Source organism: Nymphaea colorata, chromosome 5, assembly GCF_008831285.2.
Source record: "Nymphaea colorata isolate Beijing-Zhang1983 chromosome 5, ASM883128v2, whole genome shotgun sequence".
In the NCBI taxonomy this organism is placed as follows: domain Eukaryota; kingdom Viridiplantae; phylum Streptophyta; class Magnoliopsida; order Nymphaeales; family Nymphaeaceae; genus Nymphaea; species Nymphaea colorata.
In genome coordinates, this window is record NC_045142.1 from 271,001 (window position 1) to 286,019 (window position 15,019).

Here is a 15,019-nt window from a genome sequence, read left to right on the forward strand (position 1 = left end):
GAGCTTGATGTAGGAGTGGGCTAGGATGTTACACTTACAGTTGGTATTAAGGCCATGTTCAATACTCGAACCTGGGGTCCAGTGCACGTAAATATGTGCCATAAGGGTGGTGGATTTTAACACCATCAAAACGTTTAGACCATAGTGAAGATCTTGGAAATCTTTGAAGATTTGTAAGAGGATTGACTAAATAATCGGTTATCTTGATTCTCAATCTTTTTGTGGCAGGAACCGAAGCTATTAGAGGGCAGGTTGCGAATTGTCAAACTAGGGCTTGTGCTCCTAAGTAACTCAGACTCTTTAGGGTGCTGCTCGGGTTCGGCTTGGGTGTAGAAACAAACAAATTGCTTTCTTTCCCACTGAATTATTGATAAAATTATATTTTTGAATTGTTACTTATTGATAAAATTATATTTTTGAATTGTTACTTATTGATAAACTTATATTTTTGAATTGTTACTTACTATTTTTATTACTTGTGAAAAAATTTATTGTTAGTTTTGTTATTTGTAGACAATATATAGGAAAACATGTAACTACTAGACCTTCGTATACTAGATTTTCATGGAAGTCATTTGGGACATTGATTTCAAGAAGATCAGATGGTAGAGATTAATTTGCAATTACAGAAGTCAAGTTTTTTTTAACTGTCTAAGATATCCTTCAAGGGAAGAGAGAGTGGAAAAAAAAGAGGAACAAATGAGTTTCTGTAACACTCCAAAAGTTTAGTCCCATATTGAAGATTGTGAGAGATCTTCAAGGGCTTATAAAGAGGAGCCATTGATGAGATGATTGTCCTGGTTTCTAGCCTTTTTGGGGCTGGAGCCGAAACTACTAGGGGGCGGGTTGGGATCCGCCGAACCAGGAGCCCGAGCACAGAAGTGGATCAGGTTGTTATAGTTTTCCATAAATGAAACTTCTTGTCCTTTTTTATGGGTGTTTCAGTCTCTTTAAAAAACAACTTGGATTCTATATTGGCAACTTAATCTTCACTGTTTGATCTCTTTGGAATTGACGGTTTGGATGATTTCCATCAAGTCTGGTATGTAAGGGTGTCATAGCTGCCTTATAAATATATACTCATGGCACCTGCATCCGTTTTTCTGATAGATATTGCACTCGCACTCACACCAGCATTCACACCCCGTACGTGTAATATTGAGTTCCGTATGAGAGTGGGCTGGGTTGTCACACCAATTCTTATTTCTAAAACCTAAAATCCTAAAATTACTAACCTAATAGTTTCTAAATATAAAACCTGGACATAATGACAGCCTCTTTGTTAACATTGTTGGCCATAAAACTGTATTTAATATCAGAACACTTTTACTACAAAGCTACATGCGATATAAAAAGGAATAAGTAAACAAAATCTGCTTAAAAATAGAGAAAAAATAAGGGAGAGGACCTTCATATTACAAAAAAGAAGATGGGGGAAAAATAAAGCTAAAAAAAGAAGAAGATGGAAAAAAAAAATCTAACTTAGACAATTGTTGACAGAACGAGGAAGAAAGGAGAAGAAAACCCAAACAAACTTTGGCATCAGACCCTCCTAGGAAACCTGGCTTTGATTCCGTGTTACAGCCATTTGGGAGAGAGAAAAATTATTATTAGAATTAAAGCCCTAATCTCTTTTAAATAGAGATTCCAGGGGCGGTGAAAGGAAATTACATGTTATTCCACATAAAAAAGTAAAGTTATTAAACATTACTCATCCCTGCTTTCTAAAATTCTAATAACCACCTGACTAAAACCTTATCCTTTCTCTCAACAACAATGAAAAAGAACCGAAAGAGGAAGAAGAAAAAGAAGAAAAAAAAAAGTCCGGGTTAAATAAGGAAACAGTTAGGTGAGTAACTAGGTGCCTTAAGCAATGATATAGGAGTTCCCGAATGCTAGGTTGCCTAGGAACAGCCTACTTAGGCAACCAGCCAAGCCAACGGGCCACACAATATGGTGACTTATCAACAATCTTGAGTCCTTGACTTTCAAGCATCTGGTCGTTAAATTTGGTTTAGTAGGGTTGGGAGAGGAGAGAGACAGATAAAATAGTCAAGGATGTTAAGACTGATCGCTGCCAGGCTCTAATTTTCCATATATATATATATATAGAGGATGGATGCTTATGCCGTCTAATATTATGGTTGTCTGGTCAGTTTGGCTGTATTCTATTTCTGTCCCATTGTATAGGATGGATTTTATAATATGGCCACTCTAGAGTGTCGATCTTGATGGTTTTATAAAATCCAATCTACAGATTCATTTTTTAATGTCATATAATTTTGCATATTCTGACTGCATGGATGTGGTTAGATTTGTAGAAAACAGCGTGGTTGCTGGACAGCCAGCAGATGGCCCTCTAGGAAAAGGGGAGTGGCCAACAAGAGGATAGTTTAAAACCTACAACAAGATTTGAACCCTTAGCAGATGATGCCCAAGAGCATGGCCTAGTATCAAACTCTTGACCTACTTCAGTTTGATGGTCTTAAATCCAGCACACTTGCCACGTGGATGGATTTCTTCCAACTGATGATTGCTTTCCTGTCTTACCCGTCTTTTGTACCTTAGATGTGCTGATTACAATAGGGAGTTTGTAGTTACTCTCTCTCTCTCTCTCTCTCTCTCTCTCTCTCTCTGTGTGTGTGTGTGTGTGTGATCGGCAAGGGCCCTACCACCCAGCAAGCATATATATATATATATATATATATATATATATATATATTCTCTCTGATCGCCAAGTTGGGCGCATTCCTTGGGTGCTGATGCTTGATCTCCTTCAAATAGAAGGTCTTAAAGTCTTAGCTGCCAACCAGGTGGATGAAGCTGTCGTGGATGGGCTTTGTAGGTCATTGTGTCTGGATAAGTTGCGTAATCGAAGAAAGTTGGTGGAAGAAGTTGACCATGTGGCAAAAGAGAAGTGACAATTTTATTAAAAAGCTTACAATGAAAGGAAACAACATTCTATTGAAGCAGATTAGACGGTTATCTGATTCTATCTCCATGCTTCAGGCTCCACAATTTCCTTTTTTTTTTTTTTCCCTACAGTTGGGTTGGCACCACTGCTTTAACTTCCTTACAAGTGCTGAGACGAGTTCAGCTTACTGGCCTAACTTTTTAACCAGCTTATTGCTGAAATCCCATAGCTTTCTGGCCAGTGCTTCATCTCTTGCAAAGGCACTTGGTGTGATCTCATTACAGTCCGTGAAATACTTTCCTGTTACTCCTTTCAGGCTTGGATGTACTGCTACATAGCATGTTGTGGCTGCTCCCTGGAAAACATAGAGGAATTTTGTCATTTCGAGTCAATGATAGCCTAAAACAGATTCCATCGGTTGTATAGGTCATTGTTCAAGCTCAGATTCCAACATTTATCTTCTTGTGTGGCCTATTAGACTAGTTGTTGTTGAAGTTATTGACCAAAAACTCTCTCTCTCTCTCTCTCTCTCCCCTCGTCGTATGTCTGTGTTTTGAGAATTGATTACACCATTTGAATATGATATTTGAAGGGCGCGTGATTTTCTTTAAGTGTAGATGTATTCTACATATCCAAAGACATAAAAATTTCATTTATTTTTTGCGCTTAGATATTTCATAAGCTGAAACAGTTGACCTCTGTTTTTAAAGCTCTTTGGGGTCCGCTCAGTGTATCAAAAGGCATTATTCTTTTCCAATCTCTAGTTTTTTAAACATGTAATTGCATCCATGAAGTTACTGTGAACAAATAAATAATAAGCTGACATGCTGGATGGCCATGCATACGTCATCACCTCAGCGAAACCATCACAAACTAAACGCTCTCTTTGTAATATTGAGAATGATAAGGCTCAAAAAACTAAAAACATGAAAAAAGCAGAATCAGAAAAAATTTATTTGAATACTCATACTTTTTTAATAAATCCAAATGACAATTATACAATTTTGTATTACAATTCACAGACAGCATATATTCAAAATTATTTAAATAGTAAGAAAGTTATACATAAGTAACTGAAGATTGGAATAACATGACCGTGAATTTTGTTTTGAAAATATCATGATAGTTTTACCTTCCATCCCTTTAAGAAGAAGATTCGTGAAACTATAAAGCTACAGTTTGCAAAAAGTGCGAAAAAGGCTAAATACTGCCATTCTATGACATACCGCAACTAAACTTTTACTTTGAATGTATCATGGTATTTACCATTCAAATCATTTAAAAAGAAGATAGGTAAGCCATGCTTTTCAAAATATCGCCAGCAGTGGCTGTGGTTGACTGGTCTTAACTCTTCCAATCTTTTGGAAAAGTTGAAGATTAAGTTACCTGGGCATCATAAGCTTTGTCCTGTCTATGTGAAAAAAGTTTGCAGGTTGATATGTGTTCCAGTTGCATTACCTTAAGTGGCCAGTTAGAAACTTTCATTCGTACCGGCAGCTAGCTGAATTGGTTATTGACATTGGATCACACCATCTTTTACTTTAACAAGGAATTGCATTAATTTGAGGCATCAACAAACTGCATTTGTATTCAGGTCCGTTTTCTAATTTGTCTACGAGTTGTCCAATATCAGGTATAGACTTCCTTTGTACGGTTAGTTTTCTTTACTTGCTTTGTGTTATTTTCTTCAAGCTTTGACGGTTTTGTGTCAACCATTTCTTCATTTCCTCATGGTTTTTTCCCAACGATAAAAAAAAGTCATTGTATGTCTAAGTGCTTTTTTAAAATTCTGAGCCTTAGATGTTACATGTGTTAAGGTTGCATGCATTTACAACTCTGCCTTTCTATGTCAGTATCAGGTACCTCTATGAATATGATAGGCTTTGACCATTTCATTTATACTTGTTTCTGTGGTAAGTGAGTGGTACATACCTGTGGGACATTCTTCCACCAGAGAAAGGTAAATAACTTCACAATTTCTGCACGATAGATTATTGATGTTAGACTGGTAACTTTCATGGGTATATTCTTCTAAATTTTCTGGGTCTGGATGACATACTCATTAAGATGGCAGAGTGTCGCATCAGATTTGTCATTATCAGGCCCGGATGGACAGCATTTGCTGTAATATTTGCACCTTCCTCCTGCACAAAAAAATAGCCACACAGATGTTGAAAATTTTCCACTTCTTTTATACATATGCTGCAAAGATTGAAGTATATGTTTTGTTTCATAACGTATAGATAACTTCATATGGTGAACCAAAAATTTTAGTGTCTTCTCTAAATTCGTCCGACTGCTAGCAATTTGGCACATTATCATTGTCTTATCATGGTTGATACATCTGTCCCCGACATTTGGAACTTTAAGAGAAGTCCATCCTTTTGATACTTTAACCACAATTAGCAGCTTACACCTAGCCGTGTACTAAATAAAATGTGTTTGTCATTTGAAAAGACTTGTGTGGCACATTATCAATTCATGCCTTTCATTCTCATTGAGGCTTACCTGTATCATCTCATTGGGAGGAAAATAGTGTCAATTTTCAATCAATAAATTTAACCATGGGGATTAAGTTGGCTTACTTAAAGAAAATACAGGGGCTGATTGGTCAAAAACAATGGTGGGGCAGATTTGTAATTTATTTGTAAGTTAGAATGTAATTGGGGAAAACTGAAAAGCTTAATCCACATAACTTTGTACCTCATAATCGACCACTTGGCACACAATCTAAGCCATTCCAAAATTCAAGTGCATTTGATCAGGTTCATCTTAGAAATTAGACGAAATAAAAGGAACTTGTGGCTTGTCATTGTTACTTGTGATTCCGACTTGATATGATCGTTAACTATTAAATTCTCTAGATATTTTGCTTCATTTGTCTTTCTTATGTTGACCTTTATGTTACGATCAAATTTAAATGTCGAATAAAGGGAAAATATCACATAAATCTGACTGTTCTACACGTTTTTGTTTCCCCACTTTTTCCCCTATAGATGGAGAGAAATATTACTCGTCTAACATTTCAATGGTAGTGTTTTTGGCAAAACTATCTCTCTAGCTGTATTGACATGGGGTGCTGTCCATCATGGGTCATTTGGTTCCATGAGTCTGTCCTAAGTATTTGAGTAGAACACTAGAACTAGTGGTTCATAAATCTGCCCTAGAACTAGTGTTCCTGTTGCCAAATGACCTCTTAGCACCCTGGAATTAACATAGAATCATGTTTTCTCAATTCATAGACTAGGTTTTAAAAAGCTTTAGAAGTTGATCTTGAAATCCCTTGGCTTACAAAATCCTGTATTTACATTGGTAAAACGTGTTTCCTGTGTTTCTCTGTGGATGTCTCTCCAAAAGGATGTAAAGAACAGCTAAAGTGTATGATACTGTACGATCCATTCTAGAAAGATGACTAACTGCCACCAAATGATATTTGAGAGAAATGGAGAAAAACAGTTACCTGTAAACGCCGTGAAAGCTCTTTTGCATGTAATATATTTGCTAACTTGGATTGCCCATACGCTTTCTTGTCAGAGTATCTGATCCAGGAAAGAAGATAAGATACTGAAGCCAAAAACTTGCATTTGTCTGATATCCAGGCTAGTTGCACTAAACATTTACCTCGACTGGTCATTGATCTGATCGAACATTACCCCTTCCTCGTATGTGTGAAGATGCGCTATCGACGATAAGTTGACAATCCGCCCTTCGATGCCGCTTTCTCTTGCAGTTTGTTTCATTTTGTCGAGAAGAAGATTCGTCAGCAGGAAGTGACCTTAGTTGGAAAGATTAAGGAGAGAGTCAATGAGCTTATATTTTGGAAAAGGTTCCTCGGTGTGAGAGACGTAAATACATACATTATGATCAAGCAATTCAAGTAACGAATCTTGCACGGTAGTGATTACTCATGCATTGTTGCCTCTGTAAATAAATATCAATTTCAATTGGCGGACTGGATTCAAATCTTGACTGAATTTCATCTCTATTTCTCTTTCTATGTCTAACTTAACTAATTATGTTTTAGTGAAGAGAAAGAGAAGGTTGGGTTGTTATATATATATATGTGTGTGTATAAACGAGAGCACCAGCAGTGGGTTTTAAAACTGAATCCTGTTTTAAGTTATCCATAAAGGCAAGCTTTAACTTGAGCAGGCAGAACCCATCCCATGTATTTACTCTTGCTCTTAGCCACAGTCAGGGCCATTAACTCGAGCTCGACTTTCATACATAAATAAGCCCATCGATTAGCTAGAACTCGGCTCACTTTTTTAGAAAAATAAAATTGAAAATTTTTCCAAAACATCAACTTGAGAATGATAAATTCTATAGTGCGTCGATTGAATGCCATCTCCGAAACTTAAGTTCCAGGGTGTCGTTTCTACTTAAAGGAAAATTAATGCACATGGAATTCTACTTAGCATTGAGCGGCTTGTCTTACCAAGATGGTTTGTTGCGAACTGCATTTCGATTCCGTCCTCAGATTGCTGGTAAGGACAGAACATTACACCGGCATTGTTTCTGAAATTGTTGGCAACGGACGCCAGGCGTTAGTCATTAAATGAGAGATAAATCAAAAGCATGCATGTTCATCATCCTTATCATTAACAGTGGTCGTTATCCCCAACCACTGCTGCCCTGCGATACCGACAAAATGGTGGGCTGCTGCTATTGGCCTGTGGTAGAATCAATAATCGTAGCGGCCTCTGCCCAGTTTCAACATAAGAAACAAATTGTACTCATAATGAAGATGACAGTTCTCACATGCATTCTCTCTCTCTCTCTCTTGTGTATGTAAGCATAAACCAAAGTGTTTTTCTTGCTGCTTTTGTGCTTCACTACAAAAGTTTAATTAATTAATGTCGAACATTCTCTCTCTCTCTCTCTTGTGTATGTAAGCATAAACCAAAGTGTTTTTCTTGCTGCTTTTGTGCTTCACTACAAAAGTTTAATTAATTAATGTCGAACAACTTAAAGCATAAACAGAGAACGTTTATATATATATATATATCAGATCCTGTCTAGATGCTGAAAAGGCATGTTTGCGTGGGGGTCTAAAAGTGGGCGTCACATTCTGTGAATTACTCCTTGCGGGGATGCACACGTGTACAGACTGGCGTACATAAGTGGGGTGGTTGTTGGGTAAGGGAAGGGCGTGGATGACTCGTTTGGGCTCCGATACACGTGATAGGAAGTGGGGAGTCATGAATGAACACACTCTATCCACCTCCTCAGGTCCCCTTAACCACCACTTTATGCGTTCTACCCCTTTCCATTCTTGAATTACTTGGTGGCCACACACACACACATATATATATATATATACATATATATGAGAGGGAGCCACTTGAATAGGATGCGAGCAGACGACCTCCCTCTGCCTATGTATGTGCAAAAAGGAATTCAATTTGAATCAGTTGGACTTGATTCTTGTCAGTGGTAATTCATTATATTCTCACTGCAAGTTGTGTAAAGCACCAGGCAACTTGCTACAATGTGGCTGCCAATGTTACAAAAATCGTGAACTGAACCAGCAGGGCTGCTGGTTTGGTGCATTGATTAGCTGAAATGGCTGTGAATCAGCCAAAGAATGTTAAAAAATTTACTTTTTAAACAAATAAACGAAAAGAATATAAAATTGAATTCAAAGCATCAGGATATTTGAAAAAATAGCTAAAAACTGAGGGCCATCGAATAAAAGGCGAGTCGGCCCATGTTGTCAGGGACACATAATAGAAAGAAAAAGTAGGCAGCAGGAGAATGGAGTAAGGAAGAGGAACGTTACATCAATATATTGAGCGGAAGGTTGCGAGCGAGGAAGTTGTCGGCGAAGGCTCTGACGGACTTGAGGGAGTTGAGGTCAAGCTTGCCGACGTCCACTCGAGCAGACGGCTCTTCCCCCTCGATCTTCTCCTTTGTGGCGTTCGCCGCCTCCAAGTTCCTGGCAGCGATGATCACATGCGCCCCCCGAAGCGCCAACACTCGGGCAGTTTCCTCCCCAATTCCACTTGCTCCCCCTAATCAAACGAGCCAACTTCACAGTCATTTTTCCTCTCTGAAATTAGCAAGGCAAGTTTCGGCGCCTGATTCCTGCCGAACTATGTGGAGAATTATAGCTTCTTTGGGTGGTGGTATTAAAACCAAGTCTTTTTTCTGGAAAAATAAAGTTTTGGTTGAAGAAAAACTTGTTTTGCTGAAATCTTTTCTCCGCCTCCCTGTTGGAGTGGTGAGATCAAACAGATTTTGCGGCATGGTATAACAAAAACACACTTGCATTTAAATGCTTTCATCTAACTGCCTTTCAGGGAGGTCAAATGTAATGTTTCAAACCTGAGAATGCTTAGGAATCCCTTGAACTTTTTTTTTATCAAATATTGTTGACATCATGCCATACGTAACGCATACATAATTGCATACGAGCAAATGAATATGGTGAGGCGTGATGATGATGGCAGAGGATGAAACATGATTTGACTACTGATGGAGTCTCAGCAGGGATGACACTCAGAGAATTATTGGACTCAGCCGCTCTTAGTATTGAACTTCTTACCTTCTTTGATTTGAATGCTTTGGGACCACCCTTAACAGGAATTCTTGTTGGGTATAATACCAAAGTATATATTGAGAGACCTTGGTGTAACATATGAGAGAGAGCAATTTCTCTCGAGTTCTGCACGAAACAACCTTTATAGGCTGTATTGTACAGCAGAATCCTGTGACCCATGACTTCGTTCTCGATCGAAAAGAAAAGAATAGTAAAGGTCCCCAGGGTTTACTGTGAACAATGCCTTACTTTTTCTTTTCCTTTGCTGGTGGCCCTCAATTTAATACCCACAGCGTTTCTTTAAATGCAAATAGATCCCACTATTGAGTTGCATGTCAGAAACAATGTATATTTATATCTTATTTGGAGCTAGTGGCCCAAAAAAGAAATTAATGGCCGTATGGAGACTTCCATTTCTGTTACTTCAGATAAAATAAATCGAGTCTAGATCCTAAAGAATGACTCTCCTCTCAGCCCTGGTAACCCGCCAGGGAGACAGCAAGTCAGAAAATGAATTAAGTTATTAGATCCAGCGAAACCTGTTGCCTATCTTAGACTCTAAGTTCTTCTTCTCTCTAAACGTTATTAATCTTTCTCCAGCGAAACCTGTTGCCTATCTTAGACTCTAAGTTCTTCTTCTCTCTAAACGTTATTAATCTTTCTCTAATTGGCATACTCTGGTTAGACACGGTCCAACCAGATCGTGAATTCCTCCGGCTTTGACACCTTCAACTCGAAAACCTTTGCTAAATAAAAAAACAAACCCCCTTCCTCTTGTACTATATCGTGCCAGGCCATGCGGTAGTGCTCCGGACAATTCTTCACTTCTTTTTTCCATTTGAAGGTCTGAGTTTGCCGCCGGTCAGGCGAATAAAAGTTGATTTTTTTCTATTACAGGTTTTGGACTCTTAATAGCACACTAAATTATGAGCAAAACTTGTTTTTAACAGCAAAATAAAGTTCTTAAAAGCTTGGTTGGTACACAAATAAGGTCTCCACACAGTTTATTAATGTCGTTGACTTTAAACAAGCTTCAGACCCTACATGTCAGATAGATTATATACTACATATGTTAGAAACTTTCCGGGTTTACTACCAACATAGGTCTCCCGAAAATTCAGCTCAAATGCTCCTGTAGATATCAGTTTTGTATATGCATATATAAGTCTATATTAAAGAAACAAAACAAGGTAAAAAAAAATAAAATACGAGCCTATAATACAGAGCAATTTGACTGATGCAGGCCTTATATTATATGAGACCGATATTCTAAGGGGACCATTTTGGTGTCCTTATCATTTTGGCCTTCAACGCACACCCCAACGTTAATAACAACGCTCGTAGCTCCGTCTCCCACACGGCGTAGTGCCATTCATTCAAGACGAGCTTTGGACGTAAATTTCTCTGGTTTCACCATTGAAACAACTGACAAGTTTTCAGAAACCGGTTTTGGTGTTAGAGCCAGGTTTTCATTGTGCTCAGCGCCGTGGAAACTGCGTTTGAGAAAAAAATCTTGTTACTGAGAGTCAACCAAGTTCTTCTGATGATGGCACCCCAAGTTTCGGACATGGTTTTTCTCTCGATGCAACTGAAGATGAAACCATGAAATTTTCCTCCAAGGGAAAGAGAAACAAAAGTAGGTTGGTGCCCTTGCGTTTCATTCTAAGGAGACGAGCACGGTGGGCCAACACCAAACACACGGGAACGAAGATTCATCTCCGGCCGGCGCAAGAAAAAGGTTAAAGCAACCGAGAGAAAAAAAAAAAGTCGTACCGGTGACAATTACGGTGAGATTCTTGGCATCGGTTCCCTCTGTAACCTGCTCGGCAGTGGAGGCGGACCCAAATCCGCTGGCACCCGGCCATCCTGTGACGACCGAGAAGAGCCGCATCACCTCCTCTACCATTGCCCAAGGCACCACCCTCGACAAATGAGAAGTTAGCAGCTGTTGGAAGGAGAAAGGGAGAAGAGTCCAGTTGGCTAGCGAGGACTCCTGCTGTTAGTTCACGTGTACTTCACGGATGGATGCCGATGGGAAGGAGAAGGAGAGGAAGAAGAGAGGGGAGGGGAAGGCAGTGTTAGTTCATGGGCAGTTATAGTGGCTTTTTAAAGAAAAGAAAGTCGAGGAAGAGGTGGTCTCCAACTCGAAGAGTGGTAGTAATAAGGGAAAATAAATGCGGGGCCGATGACAGTCCGGACTTCCACCTACTCAGCGCGTACCTTATTATGTCATACGTCCCTCACCCTATCCTTTCCCTTCCAACCAACCTGAGATTAAAAATACCAAGTGCTGGTCGCCTACTCCTCCTACCACTCCTGTCCTTCCTTTTCCCATACACGTGCTTTAACTTAACCTTAACCTTACCTGTGTTTGATTACCACGGATATGAGATCACCGGCGATCTTCAAGTCACGCTTTTACACTATAGCGTCAATTTGAGATCAATCCTCAACCATGAATTTCAGCTGTCATGGATTTTAGGTTCCCTCAAATCTGAGACCCACCAGTTGATTTCAACGGATTTGATTTTGCCCAAATCCGGATTTTGGATCTGGATCAGATGCCATGTATGATAACCAATCTGTTTTAGAATAAAAGATAGATAACTGCATCATCATCGGCACATGCTCTCTATCTTTCGGGTCGGGTCCAAGTACTTCCCTAGGCTCGATGCAGCCACTAGTTTAAATGCCCCCCCACTTAACCTTCAACCACTCCCACATGTCCCAACCCAATTTGCTTAGTATTGTAAACGTGAACCATGCTAAACTTATATAGGCTGTCAACTTCAAGCTTATATATATATATATATATATATTTACTTACGTAACTAATAATTCATCCAATTCCTCGATACGCTCCGTATAATGGGACAGGCGGACGAGAAATATACGGTGCTGGTTTTCTTTTTTCTTTTCTAATGTTTTAATTAATTAAAAAATAAAAGAGTTCATGATTGCTTTCAAATGCAGAAACAGTAGAATTACAAGCCGATTCACCGTATATTTATGTTATGTTGACCATGGGATCCAGATTTTCCGCTGTTCTTCAGCCAAAAGTTACGGCCTCCCTCAAACCCAATGCATGTAATTCGAAAGGTTACAACTTGAATCCAATCCAACCGTGGTTTTGATTTTCATATGGGAATTCAAACTTTCAATGGAATCTCAAATGCACTATGATATCCGAATTATGAAAATTATTTCTTGTTTATTACTATTGTTTTTTTTTTTTCTAGATCCTAGTTTAAATTTTTAAACTGATGCCATGAATCAGTGTGTTGTCAATATCAGTGGCGGGTCTGCCATATCGGTCAACCATTAAATTAAGTTACGGTGTTGTCAATGTCAGCCTTCCTGTGTGACTGTGAAGAGGCAGGGCATTCCCTTCAAATAATGAGGGTATTTCGGTCAAAAGATGATGCATGAAAGACGATGGATACGCGAAAAAGGAGACAGTGCCGTCAGTCAAATTTCGATTATGGGCAAAATGGTCATTTGTGGTCGCCTCCTTTTCTAAAATGCAACCGGCCGCTCATGTTTGTGAGTTGTCCTGAAGAGTCAGGCGATGGAAATAGCATGAAAATGACATCGTTACCCTCTTCAGGTGCTCCGTCGCCAGCCTGGAAGTTTTAGATACATACGTCTACTCAAATCTCGATATGCTTTAGGTAGGTCTTGGTGGGATCCTTGTCCAATGTTTATATATGTACATATCACACACAAATATGAGTACTCTATTATTTTTCAACTCCATGATTTCATTAGATTTAGGGTAAAAGGAAATGGACCTGAGAAAAATAAAAATCAAGAAAACATTTCTCATAATGCAACTTTTTTTTTGTTTTCTTCGAGAATCATCAATTTCAAAATGGCGAAGAATGGTCATAGAAGAGAAAAAAGTGAGAGAGATATGAGATTGTAAAAAGAGTAATGTGTGAACATATATAAACGCTAATTTAATATAAATCGAGTTTCAGTTTAAGCCATTTTTATTAAAAAACAGTTATAAGAGCGGCTCATTTTTTTATTATTAAATAACATTGTTAAGGTGGAACAACTACTAACTTAATATATATTTCTCACCAAATCACTCTTAAAATCATATCCATGAGGTTAGGTTGCAAAAAGATATTTTAATAATTAATTTTAATGGGTCTGAATCTTGTCTCTTACCTAAGTGTGTGTGTGTGTGTGTGTTTATATATATATATAATCATGGAATCAATCATGCTCTTTTCATTGAATAAAATCATCAAGTCTCAAGCCACCAAATTTCCATGCAACCGAGTTTGTTCAATTTTTTTTTTATGTCGTTGGTATTCTTTAGTCTCACATATTAGAACGATGTGATTACCATTTAAATTTTAAATACGCTTTTACTAACTAATATCAATTTTCTTTGAAATTGAAAGCAACATAAACATAAATCTACACTGCCAGTGGGCAAAACTGCTTGAGATGGTAGAAAATCAAGTAAGGGATCTAAGAAATAATGATGGATCAACCACCCATGTTTGATCCAACAAAAAAAAAAATGACGTCAAGGACAAAAGAGCCATGGACAGTGCAGATGGGCTTGTCGCTGATGGATGGTGGGATGTCAAATCGCCATTGATTGTTTGTTGAAAATGGTTGAGACCGTTCCTATTTCTACTCGATCGTTCGATGGAATTGTTGAATGAATGAATCATTCAAATTTTGACACTTTGTCCAATATGTCGGGAAGGGAAAAAGAAATCTCACGTCTCTTCTTCTTAACGAAAACTGGAAATGGCACTCGCTGTAAAGACGATTTAGATAACAAAATCGTTGAACAGTGATTGCTTGTTTTTTTTCCGGGGCTTGTCTTTGGCGACAAATCTTTCTGACACATTCTGTCTCTACCTCAATGAGCATAGGCTGGGCAGTTTGAAACTATTGTATAATTTTTATGAGCACTATGCTTCGGTGTCAATAAAATAGAACAATACTTGTCTTATTCATCCAAAATTAAATTTTTTTGATTTATCATCTCCCATCCATTACTCAGCCAACCGTAAAATAAATAATAATAATTAATAAGTATTGAAAAGCAATGCACAGCTGTTCAAGCTTTGCTACCTATCAGTTGACGCGAGTATGGTACAAAAAAAATTTCACATTTTATATTAACGAAAAACACGTTCGAGTCAGTGCACTGTGGTCGGTTCTGATAACGCTACTGTTTAGGATTGTTTATTTATTGCCTATAGTTTCACATTTTAAGCACATAGAAGAAGATGTTCAGACTGATTGCGTATACATTGGCTCTCCTCATTTTTCTAGAAAAAAAAAAAAAAAAGAATGAAGGAGTAGTCGAACGTCGACACCCCGGTGGTTGGCTGGCATATTTACACCGATCAAATGGATTTAGGTATGCTCACAAATCCGTCGATTTGACTTCCCTTTAATAAAGTGGGGGATGGTTTTCGCACATTATGAGAGAGATTGATGCGGTTGGTTGAGATTTGAGATTTAATGTGTGTGTGTGTATTCACGTTTTTTTGGTTTTTTGTTAAAAAGCACGCTTTGGTTAATTAAAA

At 38.3% G+C, this 15,019-nt stretch overlaps 1 protein-coding gene across 1 annotated transcript; it reads right to left on the reverse strand.

Annotated features, from left to right (window-relative positions):
• Nucleotides 1-2,904: 2,904 nt before the first annotated feature.
• Nucleotides 2,905-11,564, reverse strand: LOC116254143 (short-chain dehydrogenase TIC 32 B, chloroplastic-like). Its single transcript, XM_031629287.2, has 8 exons — nt 11,229-11,564; nt 8,697-8,928; nt 7,353-7,432; nt 6,536-6,689; nt 6,375-6,453; nt 4,974-5,058; nt 4,847-4,893; nt 2,905-3,269 (listed from the first exon to the last, which is right to left on the reverse strand). The coding sequence occupies exons 1-8, from the start codon at nt 11,359-11,361 to the stop codon at nt 3,099-3,101; spliced, it is 981 nt and encodes a 326-aa protein (XP_031485147.1). The 5' UTR covers nt 11,362-11,564; the 3' UTR covers nt 2,905-3,098.
• Nucleotides 11,565-15,019: the final 3,455 nt, after the last annotated feature.